This window comes from Taudactylus pleione, unplaced genomic scaffold, assembly GCF_031769625.1.
Source record: "Taudactylus pleione unplaced genomic scaffold, aTauple2 ptg000366l, whole genome shotgun sequence".
Taxonomy (NCBI): domain Eukaryota; kingdom Metazoa; phylum Chordata; class Amphibia; order Anura; family Myobatrachidae; genus Taudactylus; species Taudactylus pleione.
In genome coordinates, this window is record NW_028284767.1 from 3,703,631 (window position 1) to 3,730,850 (window position 27,220).

At 39.5% G+C, this 27,220-nt stretch overlaps 1 protein-coding gene across 3 annotated transcripts in view; it reads right to left on the reverse strand.

Annotated features, from left to right (window-relative positions):
* Nucleotides 1-5,409: 5,409 nt before the first annotated feature.
* LOC148508428 (myocardin-like) overlaps nt 5,410-27,220 on the reverse strand; it is a 98,455-nt gene continuing 76,644 nt past the window's right edge. For all 3 annotated transcript variants that reach the window (XM_088444543.1, XM_088444542.1, XM_088444544.1), the window contains exons 2-13: nt 26,617-26,682; nt 26,252-26,310; nt 24,041-24,116; nt 19,809-19,958; nt 16,101-16,255; nt 14,267-14,392; nt 12,019-12,272; nt 11,753-11,921; nt 9,267-9,926; nt 8,620-8,757; nt 7,958-8,015; nt 5,410-6,280 (exon numbers count right to left, since the gene is read on the reverse strand). In XM_088444543.1, coding sequence (XP_088300669.1) covers nt 5,805-6,280; nt 7,958-8,015; nt 8,620-8,757; nt 9,267-9,926; nt 11,753-11,921; nt 12,019-12,272; nt 14,267-14,392; nt 16,101-16,255; nt 19,809-19,958; nt 24,041-24,116; nt 26,252-26,310; nt 26,617-26,668 — 2,373 coding nt within the window. In that variant the 5' untranslated portion in view covers nt 26,669-26,682 and the 3' untranslated portion in view covers nt 5,410-5,804. The remainder of the gene's footprint in view (nt 6,281-7,957; nt 8,016-8,619; nt 8,758-9,266; nt 9,927-11,752; nt 11,922-12,018; nt 12,273-14,266; nt 14,393-16,100; nt 16,256-19,808; nt 19,959-24,040; nt 24,117-26,251; nt 26,311-26,616; nt 26,683-27,220) is intronic.

Consider the following 27,220-nt stretch of genomic DNA (forward strand, 5'->3'; position numbering starts at 1 on the left):
GGTCTGACACCGATCCCTCCATTCCCTCTTACCTGTCAGCAGCCCAGTACACAAGCTGCTGTGTGCTGGGCTGCAGTGGGAGACCAGGAAGACAGCTTATTGCTGCCAGTAAGCAGTAGCAGTCTCCTCTCCTGATCGCGCCCCGCTCCCCGGATTTGCACCGTGCTTAGGGTCTCACAGCTTTGCTTCACTGCAAATAGAGGTTTTTTTTATTTATTTCTAAGAGGGTGTGGCCTCACCTCCAGCAATTAGGCCACGCCCCTTTGATAGTAATGGGCCCGGCTCTCTACAGCCCTGGATCCTGGATGTGCTGTTTGCATAGGGATATAGTCAAAAGTTCGACAATGACTGTCGACATTCATAATGTTGAAACCACAATTTTAATAGTTATGATGTCCACATGTCGATATTGTCAGAATGTTATAAGGGTGGGTTTTGTCAAGTGAGCAAAACAAAAAAGAAAAAAACTTTTTTGGGGGGCACTCTTATGTAGTTCCAATTTAAAATGATTATTTATTAGGTATGCATTAAAACATTATTAACATAGACACATAGAAAATACACATAAGATAAAAATGAAAAAAGAGCATAAAGAAAAAGGACTTTTATATATTGTCTTTCTCAAATAGACAGTAATATAACTATATATAGTGATAGTGGGAAGATATCCCAAGAGATTAGTCCTTAATGGTTGGGTGAAAATATTAGTTAAAAAACACCTCTGCTCAAAATGCAGGTGCTAACACAATATTAATAAAGGCACATATGATTAGATAAATAGAATGTATATTACAACTTGATTTCCACAGGTAACCAGAAAGAGAAAAATCATATATAGCCAAAAAAAGCCTGGGTAACAATTGAATGACCTCAGTCTGATAATATTATAGTGTCTAAACCAGAAAACCTGGTACTGCTATAACTGCAGACCTTCCGTACAATTGTGACACAGCATGTCAATATAGGCAGGTGTTTAAAGAGATTAACATTTAAAGACACGGTGACCATTTGCATAAACACAAAAAATTGGAAAACATGGCACTGTTACAAACGCAAATGTGATATTGTGTTATTATTGTGTGGCATTTGAGTTAAGATAGAGCCTGCTACCATAGACAGATACTTAGGAGACTATTCAAGTTTAACAATAGCTTGCATAGAATCTGCACTTAAAGATACAGTGACCATTTATAAAAACACAAAAATCGGAAAACCTGGTACTGTTATAAACCAGCCAAGTGTGAGTTCAAGTCATTATGTTGTGATATTTCCTTGTATCTCGCTTTGGATATCCGTGGAATCACAAGTGGCATCATTAAAAGATATATATCATTTGCTCATGCAGAATAAATCTAATGCTACCAGAAGTTTAAATCACTATCTGCCAGACAAAGATTTATGGTGGAGATCACTGCATTTATTATATAAATGCATGTAGGCAGATTTACATCATTATTACGCTGAACCTGCATGTTGCTTATATATATTTTGGTATTGGTTTAATATTGAAATTGTCATGTTCTATGTACTGTATGTCTATGGGCAGAGCAACACCTGACAGTATATTATCAGACTGAGGTCATTCAATTTGTTACCCAGGCTTTTTTTGGCTATATATAATTTTTCTCTTTCTGGTTACCTGTGGAAATCAAGTTGTAATATACATTCTATTTATCTAATCATATGTGCCTTTATTAATATTGTGTTAGCACCTGCATTTTGAGCAGAGGTGTTATTTAACTAATATTTTCGCCCAACCATTAAGGACTAATTTCTTGGGATATCTTCCCACTATCACTATAGATAGTTATATTACTGTCTATTTGAGAAAGACAATATATAAAAGTCCTTTTTCTTTATGCTCTTTTTTCATGTTTTTGTCTTATGTGTATTTTCTATGTGTCTACGTTAATAATTTTTTAATGCATACCTAATAAATAATCATTTTAAATTGGAACTACATAAGAGTGCCCCCAAAAATAGTTTTTTTCTTTTTTGTCTTGCTCACTTGACAAAACCCATCCTTATAATCTACTAATATAAGCCCTGGGGAGCACCACCAACAATTAAATACACAACCTGGCATTGTTCCATTAAAAATCATTAAGTTATGTTGGTAAACAATATATTAAATAATCAGTATTGATCGTATGGAAAATAAGAAGTTTGGTGCAGGTATTTTCTTTGTTCTTTATATTGTCAGAATGTTGACAGATGTAAATTCAACATTGTCAGAATGTTGACATTAGGGTTAGGCTGCGAGGGTAGGTTAGGGTTAGTCACTAGGGTGGAGGTCAAGGATAGGGAAGAAGTATTCATCCGAAAGCCATAGGAACACAGCTCTGATCTGGAAGTCACAGTCATATGACCACCGGGATCCGAAAGATACCACTGCTGTTGACTTTATTACTGTTGACATATCATACCAATCGCTATAGCAATCCCATCCATACGTTTAGTACAGTAGCTAGACATATTTACATGCTGGGCACGAGAAAGCTTTGCCACCTAGAACAAAACTATAGTAATGCCTTTTCTTCCTGATGGGTGGACATATAACTGAGTGTTCTGTTACACTGCACTGAGACAGATTGGGTGGTGAGTTTATTATTTCAAGGTGAACTTCAATATAGGGGTGCATAGAAGGATAAATACTCTCTGTGTGGCGAATAATATTCCTGTAATCTGTGCTGTTGCTCAAACCATCAGCTACACTAGGACAATAGTACAAGCCTGGAGATATTATTCAACAGGAGCTACTTTTGAAGGGGCATGTAGAGGGGTCATATGGCACATAAGGGTCATCTAGAGGGGGCTTATGGCACATAGAGGACATGTGGGGGGCTTTGGTAACATAAAGGTGATGTGGGGAGATTTGAGGGGAATGTGGAGAGTTAAATTCCAAATAAAACAAATTAACAGGAGCATATACTGTACACTCTGTTTGCCAGGGAGGAAATTGTGTCATCCAGCCATCGGACCGCCCACATCACTGGGGAAGTGAGCGATCTCCAGAGGTAATTCTGCTCTCCTGGGAGTCCTGGAGGACTCAATGACATTCTGGAATCTCCAAGACAGTCCAGGAGGGTAGGCATGTATTGTGAGTAACTGCAATTTTGTAATATTACATCATTGAACTGTACCCAAAACTTAATTTCTAGAATTGGGTGGACTAATCCTTTTATTTAGAATTAGGTTTCTTCCAGAGTACCCAGCTGTAGTGAAATAAATATGAATTTTCACTTGTTACACAAGTTAAAAAAAAGACTACGTAAATCTCTTTGAAAGGAATGCACATTTTATTCTATGCTTTCCTTAATAGGACAAATTACATTAATTTTAAATAGGGCTGGATCATTCTTGCCATGAAAGCTGCAATAAACAGACAATGTTTGCACTGCTGTCAACTTACAACACATAAAAAATGGCCTCTTTGGTAATGTGGAGGTAAAAATACTTTTGCATGTTCCTTTGGGTTGAACTCTTAGTGCATCCTGCAGCTTAACGCTATAAAGTTTGCAAACGTAGCCATTGTGAGCTCAGTTACACATATAGACCACTTCTACCTTTTGAGATTTTTTTAAATTTACCAAAACATAGTGGTTGTTCTACTGTCATTTTATTACACACATCATGATACAAGGGGCCATCTGGGCTTCATTAGTTTCAGTGGTTCAAATCTTATTTTTTTTTTTACTCAAAGGGGACAATTCAAATGTGTTGCACGCCTCCTGCTGGGCGTCTATAAAGGTGCCAGAAGGAGGAATTTAATTGTTTATCCGTTTAGGCGCCCATTAGTATTTAATGCAGCTAAAAGCACTGGGTTTAGCCGCGCAAAGTGGTTAAACCCATCTAAACAAGTGGTTAGGGCGCCCAAAAGAACAGACTTTGCACACATTTCTTCTCACACCTCAGGAGACTGCGAGAAGAAATGTGCCCACCGCAGCTTTAGGCGTCCGAACAGAGCAACAATTTAATTGCTCCGTCTGGTGCCTAATCCAAATGATGCCCAGCGTGGGGCATCCAAAACAATAGAATGTTCCCTATAATTGCCTAACTGAGAACTTTAATATTACTGTAGCTAATCTGCCTAAATGGTCTAGCACTTAATACATTTAATGCCGCTTTTGCAAATCAACCTTCAAGTTTGCCCTATGTCCTTGGCTAGAAGCGCATTACACTATATTTTCAATGCAGAAACACAATCTTTGTAGCATTACCCATGCACAGCCCTTTACACAATTGTGATTAGATCATAAACCATGAAAATATCCTGATTCTAAAAGTCATCTTTCAGAGTAAAAAATATACCTCTTGCCAAAGACGCCACATTTGCGCAAAGACGTTACAACACCCTTTAGTGCTCTGTTGCTGTATTTTGTTCTCTTTTTTTGTGCTTCAGAAAGAGTCACTGAATTTAAATTTATTTTGGACAACTCTTATTTTCGGGTGTTTACATAACTGCAGTTATAGTTATTCATATTGACTTATTTTCTCAATGATAAATATCCTCACAGCAAATGCTTTTATTAAAGCACATGTTTAATCATATGCATAGTTGCTAAATACACCTTTTTTTTTTATATGGGTGACTTTTGTAAATAATGTAATTCCAAAAAGTATAATCATGTTCATTAAATCCTGAGTACCCTTTAATAAAATTGTGGAAAAATGTTTCTACACCAAGCAACCCAACTTAGTTCCAGAACAACCTTAGGTTATCTGGTATCTTCACATTTATTTGATGGTCCAAGAAGTTACTTCTGCAACTTTTGGCTACAAAAGTCTCATATAACACTCATTTTCTCTCTCCTTTAAGAAGCCACACATCCAACTACATTAGCACAACAACTGTAGGGGGGGGCAGTTTCACGTCTCCTTTTCCCAAATATCATACATAACCGACATGTTTTATCTATATGTGATCTCTCTGCACTTATTTTTATCAGTGTACCATGCGGCATTGTTATAATCTGGTTCTGAGCAGTAAAAATAATAAATAATGCATAATATACCTATAAAAGATTCATATATTGTGCTGTTGCAGTTTGTTCACAAAAACTGGACTTTCTCCCAGAAATCGGCCACATACAGCGTCTCTTTTGTTGTCTGGCCACTACTGATTCCTCAGATCAAAATACATTACAGTACCTGGAAAATTGCATTTTATATACTGCCAAAAATAAAACTAATATCTGCAATTGAATTAAATCTATATCCTGTTTTTCATTTCAATTGTGCACCAATGTACTGTAAGATGTACCAATGGTCATGGGAATGCCAATAACAGAATGTTTAATTTAGCAAGGCAACTTCATTTTAATCCATTTAGAAAGTACTGTAGAACATACTTAGAAGCTACATTTTGAATGTGACAGTTATGTCAAGATGATGATTCTTAAATACAAGTTCAAAGTTCAGGTGTTCTATTTATTTTTCAGTTAACAATTGGTGTTCTTGTAACATTGGGCTTTGTATTTCCTCTTTGAGTGGAAATGTATCGAACAAACATTATTTTTTATATTTTTTGAAGATAGAAATAAAAGCAGCAGTGAATCCTCTTGATAGTAGTCGTCTCTACTCAGTATTAGTGCAGCCATGATAGTGCCTACAAGAAGCGGTTGTGATCAGTTCCATCCATCACATTCCCACTTATCACATGTCCTGGGTATTGACCACACATCCCACCCCTATTATTGTGACTAGCAAAAGCTATTTGTAAAAGAAAAATTATCTTTCTCTTACTTGTTACATAGAGGGGGCATCTAGTTTGTATCTGTTGTGTATCCTTTTTAGTTGTCAAATTACCATTGTTCCACCATTAAATCAATCATTCTGTTAATACTTAAGTCTGGAGAGTCAAAAATGTCAGTGGAGAATATACTTGAGCCAACTGGACTGCTAGGGCCAAAGTTGGAGGTAGATCCCGATGTCAGAGCTTCTAGCCAGTCTGCTGGATCAAAGGCAGCACGAGACGAGGGTGAGGAAGAGGATGATAGAGACATACTGTTTTCCTGGGGATCTGGTGAACCTGGCATTTCAATCTGATCAGAAGAGAAGACTACTGAAAGGCTATCCTGACCAGACAGGAAGTCGTAATTCAAAGACACGGGAAATTCCAGGATTCCAGAATTGGACATTATCTGAGGTGGTTGGGTATCAAAGCAACAATTAATTTGTTTTTGAAAATTTCCATTTTGGGCTGCAGGTGATACATTTTGATGATCAATGTCAGGCTTCATGTTGTCCACTACGTTAGTATCCACATGCATTAATTCATCTGGAAAAAGAAGATTTGCAAATAATACATTGGATTGGAGAATCTCAGCATATGGTCAAACACTGACCAGAGTTTCAATTTGACACTCTAAATAAATAGATGCTGGATAGATGTATGGAGTGCCTATCATCACTATTAAAATTATGATTACGAATATGTTCTTACTGCTTTAGTATTTTGAAATAACCTGATAAACTACATTTTTTAAAATATAAATAATAATTGATATGAGGCTAAATCGAATCGCCTTCATTAGTACTATACAGCTATATCTTTGCAGACCTGTTAAGTACACGGAGCAAAATATATTACTATATTAAGCTAAAGTAGGCTGCATACAATGCAAAATGTCATCTGATAACCGGCATCTGAGAAATACTGATGCACGTTTGGTTCAAAAGTAGTATTATATCTAAAAATTATTATTATTGAGAATGCTGGAAAATGTGGTTGGAAGATGATCGCTATTGACCTATGTGTGAGTCTCCCACTGACTATAATAACCAGTCCTTGAGAATCTTGAAACAATGTTGCTGCTTAGGCCCAAGAGCTGAAGGCCAGATATTGTCTGATATGGAAGCTGGCATATTGTATGTGGTCAACTGGAATCATGATCCTGTCGCTCAACTATCAGATCTCATAGTATCCTGTGGGCACACTAACGCACAAGATAAACACAACAACCATGTCCACATAGCAATTCCAGATCAATTAAAAGGAAGAAAAAAGTCTATTTGAAAATATAAAACACAACATACAAATTATTATGTATTTTTTTCCTAGTAGCATCCCGCTATCTGCAATTACCACCTAAGAGGGATAACATTTACTTTCACCACTTTAAAATTGCTCTGTAGGTGGTAGGAATGGCGTGATGACAAAACAGAAGGGGGTACTGGGAGTACCGTTTTAAGTAACTTTCAGTTTCATTAATCTGTTTCATTAACTGTTAATATACTATAGAGGCCAATTCAATTAGCCCATGAGGTCCCAGTAGTGACATCATGCATATAGCTTTGATGTGATATTTAGGAACTTGAATCAATTTTCAAAAATGAGCAATGTTTTCCTTACCGCAATTGGTGACTATGGGCCTGACTCAAAGTTGTACACTATGCCAGTATTTTTTCAGTTGAGTGATAATCGGCAATCTGCGCATGCGTCTAAGTCGTTTGGCGCATCCATCAAGGTACATTACCATAGTCGCTCTCAGCGTCTATTTACTCGCAGTGTGATTAACAGTCAAGGAACATTTGGGGGAGGTAACAGGGAGTGGCGGCATAGATCACAGTCATGTAGTGACCGTTTCAGGGGCGTGTCACTGAACAATCAAAATGATCTACGACCGATGCTGCGACTTTGTACACAGATGTGTCATTTTACGTTGATGTTTTGATTTGAAAAGCAGCAGGTGGGCGTCTCAATACATCTCCCGGTGGCTGCGACATTTGCGTATTTTTGCATAGCAGCTAAGTACGATTTCAGATCCAGCGGTATTATCGTACAACTGTAAATCAGGCTCTATGTGTGCTGTAGCATAATGCACCTGGTTAATTGAATTGGCCTCAAAAAGTGGTATGGTCAAGAACAAAGAAAGGAAAACCCTGATGCCCTGCAGTACGTAATCACTTTATTACTCCCCTAATCTCCTTCTATGGATAATCATTGAAAACTAACCTGTGCACAGCAGTGGTTCTTCTTCTAAAATGTCTTCAATTGACTGGCAAAGGGCCATCTGTGGAGAAGCAGACTATTTACCTGAAGTTCAGTATATATTACATAGAGGTTTATTCACTAAGCCTTGGAGAGAGATAAAGTACCAACCAATCAGCTCCTAACTCACTTTACAGGCTGTTTGGAAAGTAGCAGGAGCTGATTGGTTGCTACTTCAACTCTCTCCAGTTTATCTTTCTCCAAGGCTTAGTGAATAGACCCCATAGCTACATGTTAGTTACAGTACAGTGGGCAAAAAAATTGGAAACACCTGGGTTAATACACCCAGCATACTGAAGGGAAAGACTTCCACACAAGTGGCTCATGCTTTAATTAAATAAATAACATCCCATGAGTCATGTATGAAAATGTTGGACTTCCCTGGTTGTCTCTGATTATGGCTAAAACTTCAGGATAATACTGCTAGAGGAATCATTGTTCTTGTGAGTAGCAGGACAATATACAATATAGACACCTGAAAGTACTAATTTCACAAGCAACAGTGTCTAAGGTGAGGTCAACATGAAATCCTGAGAAAAAAACATCATCAGCAAAGGGCAATCGTGAGTAATACCACATATTCCAGGGTTGTAATATCTATATGAATAAAACTGTGATTGTTGTACCTGTGCTTTCTGTATGGCCTCCTGAAGCTCTTCCTCAAAGGAGCGAGACTTCTGTACAGGACTTTCTGGACTTGCAGTGATCTGCATGGGAAGCTCAAAGTCCTGTCCTATCACATCACATGGAGGAGGATGGAAAACCTGGGAAATGGATATCTGATTAAGGTCATGTGTTCCATTATTGACACCTTGAAACTTTTAGAGGGAGAGTATGATATTCTGAAGATCAAGCAAGGCACTTACATAACCATAAAGATAGAATAAAAGATGTGACATGCTAGTACTGCAAGCCATGTAATTACACAAATATTACTGGAATTACAAAACATGAAGCACAAATGTGTTTAAAGTGAAATACCGGGATCAGAACACATAATAAGCTACAACAAGGACTCTTAAGTGAAACAAGAAATGACACACAGTAGGTGTTGCCTTTATTAACTGTGTGCTGTATGATATTGAGTGAATCCATGCAGTAGCCTGGCTGCCAGTATGAGCTCAGTAATGTTTTTGCCTCTTAATGTAAAAAATGTTTTTATCTGACTCGGGTTTCAAAGGGAATAATTAAAGTTGACGGATATATGTATTTTTTGAAGAATCTCATTAGCTTTGTTACTTGTTTCTCTTAATGTTACCTGTAATATACTTACCATGTAGCTTTCATTAACCTCTGGGCTCATGAGTTGCTCCTGCACAGGTGGTGCTAACTCCGGTCTGTCATTGTTGAGACTATATAGAAATTGCGAGTCTTCAGCTTTAACTTTTGCACAAGAGGGTGTCACAGATTCATCTATCTCTGTTTTGATGGATATTCTGGCATTTAACTTGTCATTTTTCCGTCGGTTCTTTAAGCGTTTGTGCATCTCTAGTTCTACTCGAAGGTCTTCTGCCTGTTTCTGTTCTTGCAGTAATTTCCATGTGAGATTTTCAATCACTTTCTGCTTTTCAAGGAGCACTTGGTCGTCATCAATCCCTTGCATTGTCATGTCTTTGTCTTGCATACCTATCTGTGGAATTGGACTTTCTGCAACAATACAGGTTGTTTCTGATGACTTGTGAAGACCCTCAGCAGAAGTTGGAGACGTTGACGTTTGAAATGTGCAAAGTGTGGCAGGAGTAGTGTCACATGCAGATTGATGCAGAAAAGAAGGCAGATCAATGACCGGAGTTATCAAGCCTGCACTTTGAATGGGGGCTGGAATGGTCTTGGCACGGGCAATTTGGTACGGCCTAAGGCGTTCCAGTAAGGCTGGCTTTGTGCCTGACACAGGAAGCCCTCTTTTCCGTAGATGTTGGCGAAGTTCTGAAACCTTTCAAAACAAACAAATGTGAGTAATTGTGATTTTGCAGTGTACATATACACAGGTGTTCAAAAAAAGATACATGCTTTGTCTCTTTGAGTGCTTTCAGTAGCGACTTTGTATCATAGAGGTAATTTTATTTGTAATCATTATCCTTGGCTATGACATAGATGATATATAATGATCAAGATATATTGTTTCATCTTTATGGCTCCAGTCTGTGTGTGTTTTTCCTTTTTTAAATGGCCTTCATATCACCAAGACAATTTAGATAATTTTCATTGCCTTTCCATTAACTTTCTTTGGTATCATGTTAATTAGTGTTAAGGGGAGAGATGTATAACATTTTCCAAAGAGGACAAGTGGAGAGATTGCCCATAGCAGCCAAAACAAATTCTAGCTAACATTTATATAGTACATTTTATAAAATGATAGCTAGGATCTGATTGGTTGCTATGGGAAATGTCTACGTTATTACTCTTTAGAAGGTTTGATAATTCTTTCCTAGAGTCCTTTAAGGGCCAAAAATGTCCAAAAAATAAAAACCAACTGCATGCAGAGAATGTTGCCCAGATTATAACTTACAACTTTAGTGATGTCAATAGGTATTCTATTGTTTAGAAGAACGTAAACTAAGCCTCCACAGAGATTTATAATGGAGGATGAGAGGAACGAGTTCATGATTTACTAAGATGTCTGTACAAAATAGATAAGAACAACACATTTTTATGTATCTATATAAATAAAACATCATATTGACCAATAAGAATTGATTAACAATGACTCGTTTACATGATAAAAGGTGAAAACTTTCTGTTTTTATTTTATCGTTGAGATTAGACATCAAATCATCATTTTTAACATCAGAAGTGTTATACCAAATCAAAAGGTATATGGATATTGTATTCAAATTTATTCAAATCATTTTAACAAAAATCTCTATATAGAGGTATATACCACACACAATGCTATTAGACCATAATTTTGTACATATTGTTAGTACCATAAACCCTTCAGTACCATCTGACAAGACCAAATTTCCTATTTGTGCCTTAAGTGGCAATTACCTGGAGTAGCTTTTCACTTTGCCATCTACACAAATGGATTCCATGGAAAGCAACTGAATCTATGGGAATGGCAGTTTTCCATGTCAAATGCTTTGAAGTACTGTAGTATAAAAGCCAGGAATCTGTCCTGGGAGAGCGATATTACAAGTGTCACCTACATTACCCCAAATGCACATTGTGATGACACAGTCCATCAAATGTTTACACCCTAGTGTTCCAAACAATTAATGCAGACTTTAATAAATGTCAAAACACTTTGTACATATTAAAGACCCCAGTTCTCATAAATATGCAAAACATACAATTGAATAAAATTAATTATGAACTGTAACCAGCTAATAGATTCTAGGATTGAACAAACTTTTGTTTTTGCTAATTAAATTTGATCATTTCTAACATTTAGCTCATAAGCATCAAGAGATCCTGAAGTAGGTTATCGCCTGGTGTAGGTTGTAATCAAACAAAAATAGTTCTCAAACTAAGAACAGTCATAAAATGGTCTTCAAATCAGTTGCTAATCTTAGATGTAATACTAGGTCTACATGAATGTGCAAACTGGAATATACAACGACAAGCCTCCGCTGTCCTCATCTAACCCCTGTAGACCTGTCACTTCTTCAAGTTCTGGCCCGTGTCTGTCGACTTGCTGTATTTTCATACAACACAGTATGTATCTTTGATCTAATTGTAGCCCTTAATCGTGAAGTCAGAGGAAGACAGTGTAAGGTGTTAATATAAGATTACAAATAGTAGTGCTATCCCACTCACTGTTAGATCATCCAAGTTTGCAGGCAACATCTCTGGTTTCATAGGAGAGTTTGTGGCTGAATTTGGTGCTGTTGCCATGGCCGCTGTACCAGATGGAGATGAGAGATTTATGGTAGGTGCACCAGCAGCAGCTGCCCCTGTGAAACTAATCACCTGATCCGCTGAGATACTAAAACAGCATGAAAAAATGAAAACAAGGGACTCTTAATTTTTGCTGCCAGGCCCTAGATGAAATTCCTAGCATAGAGTTATGGTTAACTAAATACCTTGTAGTCAGAGGGTGAACTGTTTGGACACAGAAGGTTTGGTTCTGTTGCTGGTTGAGGATTTGCAGTTGGAGGAAAATTTGTTGCTGTTGCAGCAAACGAGAATAGGCTGCGTCCATTGCAACCGGGGACCTATCTGTCTTCTGGTCTGGTGGAATGTATTGATGATACTTCAACTTCTTCACCTTTGGTTTTGCATCTTTGGGTTTCTTTTGCCTTTGGCTTTTTCCCATGTCAGATGGCTTAGCGGAGACCTGTTACAAATACATTATATAATGATGTAAGGCATGTTATATATACATTCAAAGATCACCTTCCCATTACCCTTTTGAAGTACAGTATTTTTTATTTGGAAGACTTTATTTGACTGTACAGTATTTACTGCATGGACTTATCAATGTAGACATTATTGTTATTATTATCTTTTATATGATGCAATAAGTATTAGGTAGCACTCTACAAAGAGATTCATAAGTCCATACATGATACAGAAATTTCCAGAATGAACTACTTGAATGAGGTATTACAAGGATATGATTAAAACACAAAATTGGAACCCCCAAAATTCTAAAGTAGAAATTGCTTTAACTAAAAAAAATGACACAGAAAAAAATAGTAAAGCATTACTGCTGTAAAAGAAATACGTAATATACTGTATTCAATTAATAACATATTTATTTGATGCTCCAACTCATTAACTTAGCATTCATTAGGAAGTGCAATAGTACATGAAATAACATCTTGCTAAGTTTGTATTTCTTGATTTTCTCGTCTTGCAATCTCAATGTTCTGTACATTGCCAAAAGTATATTGACACCCCTTTATTTAGTATATAATATGTATGGACATTTCAGCCACACACAAGTGCATTAAACTAAGTATACAGTTTCCATGGTCAAGTATCAGCATTAGAATGGGTCGTGTGGAAGGGCTTAGTGACGGTCAACATCGCACTATCGTAGCATTTCACCTTCCGACAAGTCAGCTCATCAAATCTCTGCACTACTAGAGCTTTCCTGGTCACCTGTAAGTGCTGCTATTGTGAAGTGGAAGCATACGGGAGCAGCAACAGCTCAACCGCAAAGCTCCCAGAATGGGACTACTGAGTTTTTGCTGTAACATGTAAAAATCATCTATCCTTGGTTGCAACACTCTCAATCAAGTTCTAACCTCAGCTCACCATCATTGGAGTCTGGAACAGTGGAAAAGTGATTTTTGGGGTCATGAGTCACGCTTCACCATCTAAAAGTCAGACGGGTAAATCTGGGTTTGGCAGGTGCCAGGAAAATGCCTACTGCTCAAATGCATACTGAGAGCTGCAAAGGTTGGTTGAGGAAACTAATGCTCTGGAGCTGTGTTTCATGGTTAGACCTGGTTAGTCCTAGGTCCCAGCATTATGTGCTGCAGTATACAATAACACTTTAGAGAATTGAGTGCTTCCAACTTTGGGTTTGATTCAAAGATGGACGCAATGTCAATGTTGCACGTAGTGTAGCGATTTTGTGCCACAGCGAATGCATCAAAGATGCACTGCATATGCGTGACGATAGATTAAAGATAGCGGTCACAGAGAGGATTTATTCGCAGAGTGAGTGAGAGGTAGTCAGCGTTTGGGGGAGGTAACGGGGCGGGGGGTTAGAAAAACGCAGGTCTGTCTGGAGTGTTTCCCGGCTGTGCTGTAGTGAACCTCTGGAAAGGCCTCAGCATCTTAGGAGAGTTGCTTTGTCTGAGACAGCTTATGCTTACTCAGAAGTTCCATGTGCGACTGATGTTTCCATTTTTGTACGTCAGCGGTGGATGTCTCAATGCACAAGACAGCAGCTGCGTCATAAGCATATTTTTGCAAGTCCACTGCATACGGAATCACAGTTGCTATGGGATTTGCGTACATCACAGAATCAGGCTGTTTGTGGCAACAGATTGGGGAAAGCCCTTCCCTGTTTCTGTATTACAATGCCATTGTGCACAAAGCGAGGTTCAACAAAAAATAATTTACAGAGTGTGGAAGAACTTGACTGACCTGCACAGGGCCGTGACCTCAACTACATTGAACAGTACTGTATTTAAATATTTTTACCTGAAACAAAATTAGATAAATAATATGTAAAACATTATGGTGTCAAACACTGATTACAATTCAGACCTAAAGGATTTCAGTCATTTAAAAAATGAGAACAAAATGACCCAATATACCCCAACTCCTAACATCCTACTTTTTGAACAATGTGTACAATGTGGCAAACATTACCTTAGGAACTCCAGGTGAAAGCTTTGCTGAATGGTGAGTGGCTGGCCTATTGGTTGCCAATGAGTCAGCCTCTGTGATTGTTCCTGCACTTGTCTGGTTCACCTCAATTATTTGGGGAAGATCCAACTAAAAGACAATAATAGGGATTCTGATAAGATAGAATAAAAATGTATGAATGAATAATAAATCTGGAAGTAATAAAACCTAATTCCTACATGCCATTATATAAGCTGATAGTTCCACTATACTTTGTTTGCTCACAATGAGTTTTCAATAAAGCTAAGCCCAATTTCAAAGAATTGATATCAAGTCTTCCATTGGTAGGACCTGCGCCTGTATGTAGCTCACTTATTTTACTCTATCGAGACGTAGAGAAATTGCAGCAAATACTCACATATTAGCATTCTTTGGACAAACTATTTCAACAAACTATATAACCCATTTCAAGCATTTCTAATCAGAATATATTTTTATTCACACTTGAAACATGATGATAAGGTTTTCTACAGACCTCACAGGATATATAGGATAAATAAGGGAAGCTACTGTACAGTACTTCTATATTGGTTGTATCCATTTTATTACCAACCTTTATTTAACACTGTGTCATAAAACCTGCCCATTGTGAGAGGTACACGCTAAGCGCACGTAATGCCGATGTTCACGTAGTTAAATGATTATTTGCCACTGCACATGCACTAAATACTCCGAAAACCCCTATGCGTTACACTGTTTGTATGCACAAATGTGCTGTTGCGTACGAGGATGCTGGTAGCAGAGATGGTGAGGGAAAACCATGGGCTTTCCTGGGTGGTGGGAGGTGGCCTCAAGTGTATGCAAAAACATCTGTCACATAGGCATGTTATGGACATAACAGTGACAGCGGCTGAATTCTGAGCCGCAGTCACAAAGGCCCAGTTCAGATGGAGACACTGCACCTGCCGTAGGACAGGTGCAAGTGTCGATGGTGCACCGATGGTGGAGCGTCTTGAATCATCATCGGTGACACACCATGCACATTCAGGGAAGGCAGAAAGTATCATTTGCATATTATTGCTGCTCCGCAAAAAGATGCAGCCACGGAGGTGACTGCATTCACCTCTGAAACAGGCCCAGAATTAGCTATATAATATACATAAGCAAAGGAACCTGGCACCTGGGATGAAGTTACGCCACTGCCTCCTGGCCAGCTCCACAGAGCATGCCCGGGATCTCGCAATAATCGCAAGATCTCACATGCAGCCACCGCAGCCAGGGACAGTGCTGTCCCTGCTGTGGTGGTAGGGCCACAATAGCTGCAGCTTTCGAAATTGGTAGCTGCAGCTGTCGGAACGGTCAGTGCCAGTAATTTTTCATACATTGCCTAGCGTACAGTATGCGAATAGCGCCCCTGTCATCTAACACAAAACCCCACATTAATACATGGGGGAGCGGTAAAACCCCATATTGCCCCTTCATACATCCCTCCAATATGTTTCCTTAAAAAGATTTTTAATGCAGGATGCATACAATAGAAAATTGCATACAGTATGCACACAGATATTTAAAACCATACCTAAAATGTAATTCATCAATGATATGCTTAGTTGCCTATTAAAATTGTGAGCAGATACTCAACTTGACACCAGCACTGGACAAGATCACAATATGCCTCTATTGTGCTTTTGGCTTCGTGATCATTATTTTCATACCAGAGGACCTCTTTCATTCAAATTGTAACTTGTATTAAAGCAAAACACACTGTGCTTAACTAAAGGACGCCTGGGGACATTCATTTATTTGTGCAAATTAGGGTTTCAAATGATTCATCATTAGTGTCAAATTATTGCCATACCTGAAATGAAGTGTTGGCAGATGTTGGAGACAGGTTAACTGAAAGACCAGGAGAAGGTGCGAAACGCGGAGAAGAAGTAGTAGAGGAAGAAGAGGAACTAGTGATGTCATCGTCAAAGGAGAAAGTATCAGAAGAGGATGAGATCTGGATCTGATCTAATGAGATAAGAAGCATTGCAATTCTATATGTAAGTTTTGTTCTCATTGTAATGGCCAGAAAGTGAAAACCTTTTCTTTCCTCTAGGGAATATTATAACGATGTTGGTTTAATGATGCCCCATATTTTACATATAGTTTTTAAAAAGAAAATTGCTTTGTAATGCCAAATAAAAATGCTAATGTTTAATGATAATTTGACCTACAAGTAACAGCTATGAATGCCAAATAATAAAAATCAATGTGCAAAGTTGTAAAAATTCCAATTTTCAGAGGAAACGACTCACATTGCAGAATAATCTGTATCCATAAAATATTCAGAACATTTGGTCTAAAATATAGTAATATAATACACAGGAGATCTACAGCTTCCAAAGACATAAATAACTAAATAACACTCATAACCATAAATCGCAACATAGAAAATCTCAAAGGTGTGGATAAAAATGATACATTTTATTTAAAAACCACTAAACAATTAAATAAATACTCTCTGTATGTTTTATATAATCTACTGAAAAGGTGACGGACTGAAATTGTACTACAATATTATTTATGTAAATATCATAATCCCTGTTACATTGTACAATATAGAGGACCACAAAGCTGAAGAATGAAGTGGTACTTGCATGTCTCTCACTCTATTAAAATAATAAAATTGCTGGATTGTGTTTTGCTCCTGATAAAAGTAATGCTAATGATTGGTTCAGTTTGGTCCAAGTGACCTTGTTAGCAGAATGTATTTTTGTAAATGGTGTCATTTTACATTGTTTAGTGTTTTTTTAACATAAAATGTATAACTTTAAGTCATTCCCTTTTGGATTTTTTTTTGTTGCCATAACCTGTATTTATATTTAGTTAATATATTAGAGAGATACTGTAAAGTGTAGAGACATAAAACAAAAACCAATCAGCTCCTGTCATTTTCAAACCTGTAAAATGAGAGTTAAGGTAGGTACATACTGGACAATGTGTACCGGGATGATATGTCGGCTAAACATCTCGCAATGGTTAGCAAACTGCGCATCCACCACCGCAGCCGACATGGTGGCAATGGGGTGCTCATGTGTAAGAGATACAGGGTACACATCTAAACAATGTAATGAAGAATGGAACGATCATTAATGTCCTTCATTAACAGGAATGAGGCAGAATGCGATATAGTCAGATTTGATGTGCAGCACATTAAACATGATGAAGTTACATGCGAACGCGGGAACGCGCATATTGTGCATACACGCTGCACAATATACACGGTTTGTTGGTCTGATTTGGCCAAATCGCAACGACATCGTTCCAGTGTGTACCCGGAATTAGAAGCTGATTGGTTAGTGCTTTATCTCACTCCATGCTTTGATAAATATGCCCTTATGAGTGCTGTTTAATTTTTTATTTTATATTTCTTTTAAGTGGTCTTACATCCCCTTTGTAAACAGCTGCTGTAGTTTTTATGTCTTTGGTGTTGGTGTTGTTTCAACAATAACACCTTTAATTATCAATAATTGGTATATGTGTTTTCCATCTGAGACACCAGAATCAGATTTGAGTTTTATAGCGTATAAAAGGGAAAATGAATAAATAATTATACAATTATTATTTTTTTATTGTTGACATGAGCACCTGTATATTTTTACACATATATATATACAGACTCGTGTAAATAATATCTGTCTATGCAGCTATCATAGATTAGTGTGACCTGCAAAAACACTTGTCCATTGTCCAACAGCTTTGTGGCGTTTCTATGGTAACAGAAATACTGGTTAGCTTCTAGTATTCATGAGATTTACAGCAGGGAGTGCATTGAGCCCTGTATAAGCTGTTGTAGAAAGTGGCCTTAGTTACATTTTTAAAGGACACTATGTAGCTGCAGCTTCTCCTATTGAATAAATATAAATTTCCACATGTGCCCCCCACCCAGCTTCTTTCTGAGTAGCTTCTACTTTCTACCCTCTCCAGACTGTTTGATTTCAAGCATCTACACCTTAATGGTATTTCCTAGTCCACAAGCATTTCAAGGACCAACTATTTACAACTAAAGGTGGGTACACACTATGATGACGAATCGGCCGGTCCGCCATCCTATCTGATGATTGGTAAGTACATACACATTTACCAATTGTCAGCTCGATGCGTCATGATTGACGTCACTACTGAGCAGGCATTTACATGTGCCCGCCCAGTTCAGCTGTCAGTCAAGGGCGGCCTCTGCAGCAAGTGTACGGACGGTCAGCTGACAGCCCACACACAACACAATTTGCCAATATATCTGCAGATACATCGGCCATCGGCTGGCAACACGCCCGCGATATATTGGCCGTTCCATTGAGCAGCTGATATATTGGCCAATGTGTACCCAGCATAACATTCAAGGGCAAGTTCTATAGGTGGTCAAACAGTGTCTAAGGGGTATATGTACTAAGCCAATGAGAGAGATAAAGTGGATATAGATAAAGTACCAACCAATCTGCTTCTAATTGCCATTTTTCAAACAGTTTGAAAAGTGACAGGAGCTGATTATTTAATACTTTGGGGGTTTATTTACTAAGCAGTGTTAGGAGACAGCATGAAAAGTGATAAGGTGTCAGCCAATCAGCTCCTAACTGTTATTTTTCAAACACAGCCTGTGACATGGCAGTTAGAAGCTGATTGGCTGGTACCTTATCGCCTTTCACGTTGTCTCCTAACACTGCTTAGTAAATAGATCCCTTTATCTCCATCCACTTTGTCTCTCTCAAAGACTTGAGCTAATTCAGAGCTTGTCGCTAGCAATCGGCCGCTCGTTGCAGACGATGTTCACTAATGTGCGTATGCGTGCAGTTCACAGTGCACGTGCGCAAACTAGTACGAGCGATCGGAAATTTCTCGCTTGCCCTGCAAAGACAGCCCAGTGGAATGAGTGACAGAAGAAGCCATTTGTGGGTGGTAACAGGGCAGGGCAATAGTAATGGGGGAGCGGAGTTGCGGCCGCAGGCGTGCCAGAGTGTTTTCACGCCATTTCTGGGGTGTGCATAATTAACAAGCAGCGTCATAGTACACGTCACCTGGTTGATTTTTACACTGAACTGCCCCCAGTGCTTGTGGTAGGGTACAGTCACCCGCAAGTGCTGCGGTCAGATTCGATGGAACCTGATGTACCGATGGTTGTATATACTTCCTGGAGATGACGTACGCAAGTGGGTGGCTAAAGACAGGCTGGTGGGTGTCTACAAACACAAAGTGATCGCTCGCCCAGACATAGTGGGCGTGCTTATGCCTTGCCGTGCAAGCGGCTGCCTTGACGTCACTTAGCGCAACTAGCGAATGTGTCTGAATCAGGTCCTTACTACATACTGTAGACCCCTTAGGCCAGTAAACTAATACATTACTGGTTAATTAGTTCAGTATTGGATCAGGAGTATCAACCTATAGTTACTATCATAAATTAATCATCCCTCCTGATGTGTTATGAATGTATTTGTATTTACACCATACATAAAGTATATAAGTAAGTACATTTAGTATACTATCAGCAATGCTTAGCACAATGTATTTAGAAATAACATAAGCCCACCCTTTATTCCATCTTTCATGCTGGCAGCCAATGGCAGGATGTTCTTCTTCACCAGTTCTAAAGGTCCGGGCCGATGTAGGATCTTTTCATTGAGATCTTCAGCCAGACGAGCTTTCTTCTCCTTAAGTTCATCTGATTCAACCAGACCATCTAAAAGCACAGCAGGCAACACATATTCAATTAAACTTGTTTCAGTGATCTGTCAAAAAAAAAAAAAATACAGTAACACCATGAGAAGACCCAAAGTGCACCATAATTATTTACGTAGCAAAGCAATGGATATAACAAGTATCCAACTGACAACAGCATGGGTAGGCAAGCTGTGTCAGTGCATGCTAGGCACTCTAGGCAAACAACTGTTTGGCTACAGGTTGGCAACATGTACTCGTTCTGGCCTGATGGAAAACTCAAGAAAATAAACCAAAACAGCTGAGGGACAAGCTGAGACAACACCCTAGTGCTTATAACTACCAGTTAGTTATATTCATTTGTTTGGAGATGGTATATTGCCAACGTGTTTTTTTCTCAGATACACTCTGGAAGAACACCAAGGGCCGTATTCAATTTGTAACGAAAAGCCGTTTTCGGTGAAACTTTTTTGCCGATGACGTAATTTTTGCAGATTTCACTTATCCCCGTATTCAATTTTAGTGTCTTTTCGCCGGTGCGAAAACGCAATGCAATGTAATAGGCGATAAAGTTTCGCCTATGAATACCCAGTGGAAAAAAGTGCAGATTTGGGGTTTTGGAGTGCAGAGGTGTGGAAATCACTCTGCACCCTTTGTCCAACCCCCTTGATGCTAACTGCGTCAAAAAACGCAAAACAAAACACAAAGGACATCCCAAAGAAGCACTTTAAAAAAGTGGTCAAAAACATTTTTTGGTGCACTTTAAAGCTTGATTTTAGTGAGTTTGAAGTATGCTTGCACCCATTTTCATGTACCCCAAATTTGATGAGAATACTTATTTTGGCCAAAAAAAGTTGCAAAGTGCTATTCTTCACCACTCTCCCTTAAGACGCTAAATTGCACCTATTGAGACCATTTAAAGACCTCAAATACCTTTAGCAGGGCTAACCGGGGGTACCCATAGTGAAGCCCCATGTCAAAGCATCTTTAGGGGGGTGTCAGGCTAATTTCGCCAAAAATTACAGGACTTTTTGCCGATTTTGTTTTCACCGGGTCCCGTTTTCGCCAAATTGGAATTGAATATGGGAATATGTGGGGACGCGTGTGGTAAGTTTTCGACGTCAAAACCTCCAAGTCCGGCAACTGACTTTTCACTCCAAATTGAAAATGGCCCTAAGTGCTTTATTTTGAGTTGCACACAAGTCCAAACGGAGCTGCATCTCTCAATGTTTAGTAAACTGAGCATCCGCCAAAGCCGACATATACAACTTAGAGCTGCAATTCTAAGTGATACGCAGCTCAGTAGCTTCTCCCCAACAGCTGTATTGGCATTAATTGTTATTGACCACTGTAGCCTGCATATTAAGCATGTCATCTGAAGCATGGAGTTAGAACCGGAGCTGAGTTTTAATACCATCTTTCATCTTTTTCCAGGTAAACTAATGCCATCTTCCATATCTGATGCCTATCACTGAAAGAATAGTCTGTTTTGAAAGTTTGTTTTCCAACTGTGAGGTTGCATCTTCCCCCACCATTAATTAGCTTGTTGAACAAACTGCTCAAACGTTCCCTTCCACTGTACCAGCTGACCTAGCCTCTCCTGCAAAAGGGACTCATTTTAAAGCCTGCACACGCAGTCTTGGCCTGCCACAGTAGCCTGCATATTAAGCATGTCATCTGAAGCATGGAGTTAGAACCGGAGTTCGAACTGGATTTGGACTATTGACTACTTTCTAACCAAAATTTAAACAATTTCACGAACACACAGGAATGCTAACATTCCACCTTCAATTACACTCCCCTGAGACTGGGTTCAGCTGCTGTCTCATGCTGCAGCCAAATCGAACTCCACAAACTGCTGGATGCGACAAACCCACAAACTCAAGCAAAGGAGACGCTGTGGCTTTTTGCAGATCACTCTATCATTTTTTAATTTCTGATTAAGTGTAATATGGTTTTAACTTAAAATGCGGTCACCATTTATTCTTTTTATTTTTTCTCCACCTGGACGTTATACTTCCGCTACTTGCACACCCTGCCAGAACAAACACGTGGATCTATTCATTCAGTTCATTTCATATTTCAAATGTTTCAGTCACCCGTAAATCTCATGCCCGAACTGCAGCACTGTTTGCTGTATTTACTAATCCCTGTTTTGTAAAATGTACTTCAACCCCACTGTATGATATACTAGTGTGCTATACATCCACTGTATGATATACTGGTGTGCTATACCTCCACTGTATGCTATACTGGTGTGCTATACCTCCACTGTATGCTATACTGGTGTGCTATACATCCACTGTATGATATACTAGTGTGCTATACCTCCACTGTATGATATACTGGTGTGCTATACATCCACTGTATGATATACTGGTGTGCTATACCTCCACTGTATGATATTCTGGTGTGCTATACCTCCACTGTATGATATACTGGTGTGCTATACATCCACTGTATGCTATACTGGTGTGCTATACATCCACTGTATGATATACTAGTGTGCTATACCTCCACTGTATGATATACTGGTGTGCTATACATCCACTGTATGATATACTGGTGTGCTATACATCCACTGTATGCTATACTGGTGTGCTATACATCCACTGTATGATATACTGGGGTTATATACCTCCACTGTATGCTATACTGGTGTGCTATACCTCCACTGTATGCTATACTGGTGTGCTATACATCCACTGTATGATATACTAGTGTGCTATACCTCCACTGTATGATATACTGGTGTGTTATACATCCACTGTATGATATACTGGTGTGCTATACCTCCACTGTATGATATACTGGAGTGCTATACCTCCACTGTATGATATACTGGTGTGCTATACATCCACTGTATGCTATACTGGTGTGCTATACATCCACTGTATGATATACTAGTGTGCTATACCTCCACTGTATAATATACTGGTGTGCTATACATCCACTGTATGATATACTGATGTGCTATACATCCACTGTATGATATACTAGTGTGCTATACCTCCACTGTATGATATACTAGTGTGCTATACCTCCACTGTATGATATACTAGTGTGCTATACCTCCACTGTATGATATACTGGTGTGCTATACATCCACTGTATGCTATACTGGTGTGCTATACTTCCACTGTATGCTATACTGGTGTGCTATAAATCCACTGAAGTGCATCCTCCATGGTCAGGATGTACTTCATGTGGATTTATCACATAGGGTATATCATACTGCCACACATGTGTCAGTTTTGCAATATATTCCTTGGGTCCTTGTATGGTTTATCACCCACAGTGCAACCTTCGTAGTGCGCCCACCATGGCTGCCTCACCTGGTACACTCGTGGATGGGATGAAATATACGTGGACCTGACTATTATGTTGGGACCCTACTCCTAGCATCAGGATGCTGCAACCACCCATTTTGTGTCATCTCTTCTAGGCATAACCTATTCCACCCAGGGTAATCCTACGTAGTGCGCCCAAGACGGCTGCCTCATTTTGTACCTTTGTGAGAGGAATATATAACCCATGGAAGTTATTTCCCAAAATGTCTGCACCAACCCCGCAATATGCTTATTAAGCTCTCTAGGTTTCGGTTGATTTTAATTATCTCGGTGTGGTTTTCTATTCTTTTGCAACACCAAATCCTTGTACAATGTACCATGTTTTCTGATGTCTGTAAAGCGACTTTGAGTCCTATGGGAGAAAAGCTCTATATAAATAAAATTATTATTATTATTAATGGGTGGTGTTCACGAGTAAGAGAATCATCCCTTGGACATGCAGCCAGAGTTGCGACCTATTCTGAGTGTGCACGTCATTTTCAGTCACATCTACGCAAAGCATGGGGTAGGTGTGATGACGGCAGCTCTCACAGCCGGCATGATGGGGGCGGCGTGATCGCATACATACGGGCCGATAGTCGCATAGGATTTACAGTCACTATAGGCATCTGGAATTGCATCCGTACTTTCTGTGACTTATAATCAGGCCCTAAGTGACAAAAATACATGTTCTACCTTTCATCTTCCGCTTCAAAGATATCGGCAAACACGACATCGCAAACCTATCCCCCAAGTGTGACAAAATCAAATCTACCTTCAGAAAAAGGCATCTTCACAGCAGCCACTTTGTGGAGTTTGTTCTGAGCCTTGCACTTCATGAAGTCTTCAGTCTGTGGAGTACAGAAAGCCCAGTTATGTGACAGTATGTTGGTAGTAGTAGGATAACCTGTATTTTAGAATATCATTATTGATAAATGATATGTAATATTACACGCTCTGAGTCATAGATTATTGAATAACCCATGGTGTGACTGTGCAGTCAATGGTTCTGATGGTGCGACTTATTACGCAAAGCGGCGGATTTCAGTCGAAGCCATCGGGTATCTCTGTACGCAGAGCCGACTCCAGGGATCTGAGCACCCTGTGCCGCCCGGTATGCTGCGCCCTGCTATCACGCGACCAAAATTGGGGGTGTGGCCTCATTACCATAGGCAATGCCCCCTACGTGACGTTATTTGGAGGCATGGCCGCATGGCACACCTTCAAATAACATCAGGCTGGGGGTAAAGCCCAGACTCCGTCACTGGCTGGGCTTTCCCCAGCCCTCTCCCGTCTGTGAATGAATGCCGCGCGCATGCGCGCAGCATCAATTCACACTCCGGGGGTCCGGCGCCATCGTTATTCGGGTCTCGCGCATGCGCACAACGGAGCAGCCTCCGTCGTGCGCATGCGCACTAGGGCAACATCGACCCGCTTGCGAGCGCTCAGCACTCGCGAGCAGGTCTGAATCAGGCCCAGAGTTCCTATCCGGATCAGACCCGGAATTTAGCTGGCGCTGACTCAGGATATTCCCGAGTCGGCGCCGCTCACACCGGAATCGGGTCTGCATAGACCCGGCTTTCCCGGTGTGAAAGTGGCACTGAAGCCGGACCAATCGGCCGGCTAGCAGCGCACTCCAGGTCATCGTGACCCGGAGTGCGCTGTTCTCACAGCAGGGTTTCACGGGCTACACCCGTGTTAAACCCTGCTATTTACCTGGGTTGGATTGCCGGGTCACTAGACCTGGAGATCCAACCCTCTCCCCTTTTACACCAGGGAGTGGCCCGGGTAAACCCTGCAATAACCCGGGTTTTAGCTCCGGTGTAAAAGGGGTATTATTGAGCTATTGTGGATGAAAGCTCAGTTGCACAGTACCAGAGGCTTCATAATTAATTGCGCACTTTGTTCAGATTCTATATATTGTGCTACTGTCAAAAGATGAAAATCCTATCTTATGCCATTAATGTGGGTAGTTAGTAAGTAGAATGTCATTTCCCTTCTCCCTGATCCCAATCCCTTACATTTTTTTTCTTTCTATATTCCCCCTGCATATAAAGCATTAAAAAACAATGGTACAAAAAAAAAAAAAAAGAGAATAGGAATATACAGTAGGAATATGCCAGTGGAAGGAGGTGAACCAATGAGGGAAAGGGAGTAGAGATTTCAGCGGGTATAGAATTGGGGGACAATTTGTAGGGTAGGACAATGAGATGAGAGCAGAAATTTCATACTTTGGGCCCCATTTACTGTATCAACAAATCTAAATACCAGCTTCATATTTGGTTTAGCAGTGATAATAACGAATATGCCACAGGAATTCATCATTACCTACCCCTCCAGCGAGTTCCGGTGACGTCCAGCAATGATCTTCCTCCTCAGCGGCATCTATCGCTGCCAGTGACAGGTTTCTGTATCATGCACATGACACATTCACCCAGCGATGTGTACCCAGCCGATATGACGGCTTGACGACAGAAGGATCACTCGTTGCGTCCTTCAATGGCGCCGCATGCGATATCGTCAGGTTTGACGAGCAGCACATCAAACCTGACGACATTGCATGCAACCACGGGAGCGCACTTAATGTGCATACACACTGCACGATAAGCCCGATTTGTCATTCTGATTTGGCCAAATCGAAACGACATCGCTTCAGTGTGTACCCAGCTATAAAGTGGAGAGAAATAAAGTACCAACCAACCAACTCCTAACTGCCATTTTTCAAACACAGCCTGTAAAATGACACTTAGGAGGTGATTGGTTGGTACATTATCTCTCTCCACTTAATATGTCTCCAAGCTTTGATACATCTACCCCATAGAATAGTAAAGCTATTTTATTAACTTTGCCATCAACATGGAATGGCTTTGAAGCTTAAGTAATCAGATGTTTTATTTTTTCTGTGACAAGGGTCCAAGTTAATTATAGAACAAGCAGAGTACTTGTCACAGCCAGGTAATGTTAAAAATCACAATTGTACACTTACTTTGTTTTGTCCCAAGTTGCCATTTTGATCTGGGAAAGTTGAATGTGTTTTGTTGACAGCTAAGAGTATAAATAAATTCAAAAAATATATGGATTAGTTGCTGCAGTAACAATTTATCTTTGGATCTACTTCAGTTGTCAAACAAAACTGTTATTCTTGTATATTTACTGTAATAAAATAAGGAAGCCAAATCTCTATTTACAGAACCATTTTATCATCTGCAGCTGGCTGACTTGACAGCTTATATATTGGATATGTGACAAATGTAAGCACACACAGGACATCAGAATAGTAAATAATATGATTGGTAACCTGCAAAGAATCAAATTGTTTCATACAATACTAGATGGTCCCAAACAACTTACATGGCATGAGATTTCGCTCAGACATTTGCTCTTGTGAACGCCGATGCTGCATTCTCAGCTGGAGAACTGAAATAAAATAGAAGTTAAAAATATGGGTTAAACTATTTAAAGTAAGTAGAATTAATTATATCTGGGGTTCTAGATGTGGCTGTTTTGTTTTATGTTTTATACTTTGCTGCCTAAAATACCAGGACAGTGTCTAGCATTAGTTTCTTTCTATAAGAAAGGCGGACTTGTTGCTAGAGATGAGCGGTTCGGTTTTACTGAATATCATGTAGAACCGAGTCCCAGTTCAGAATCACTTTGGGGTTCCGAGTCCTTATTTAGGTCTTCTTGCAATCTGGAAATTTGATCTAAAAACCGGATCTTGCACATTTTGGATTACATTTAAGTACCTCCCGTGTGATTTCAGGTGCTGTGAGGTAGTCAGAATTGACTGGAAATAAATGTTATTGATGTTAATAATACTACAGAAACAAAAACAGGTCCAAATTACATGATGTTACCAGTTTTTATCAATTTCTAAATAAATCCAAAACCGAAACCAAACTAAAACACATGAGGGTGGTTTTGCCAAAACAAAAAGAAAAAACAAGTCGACGAT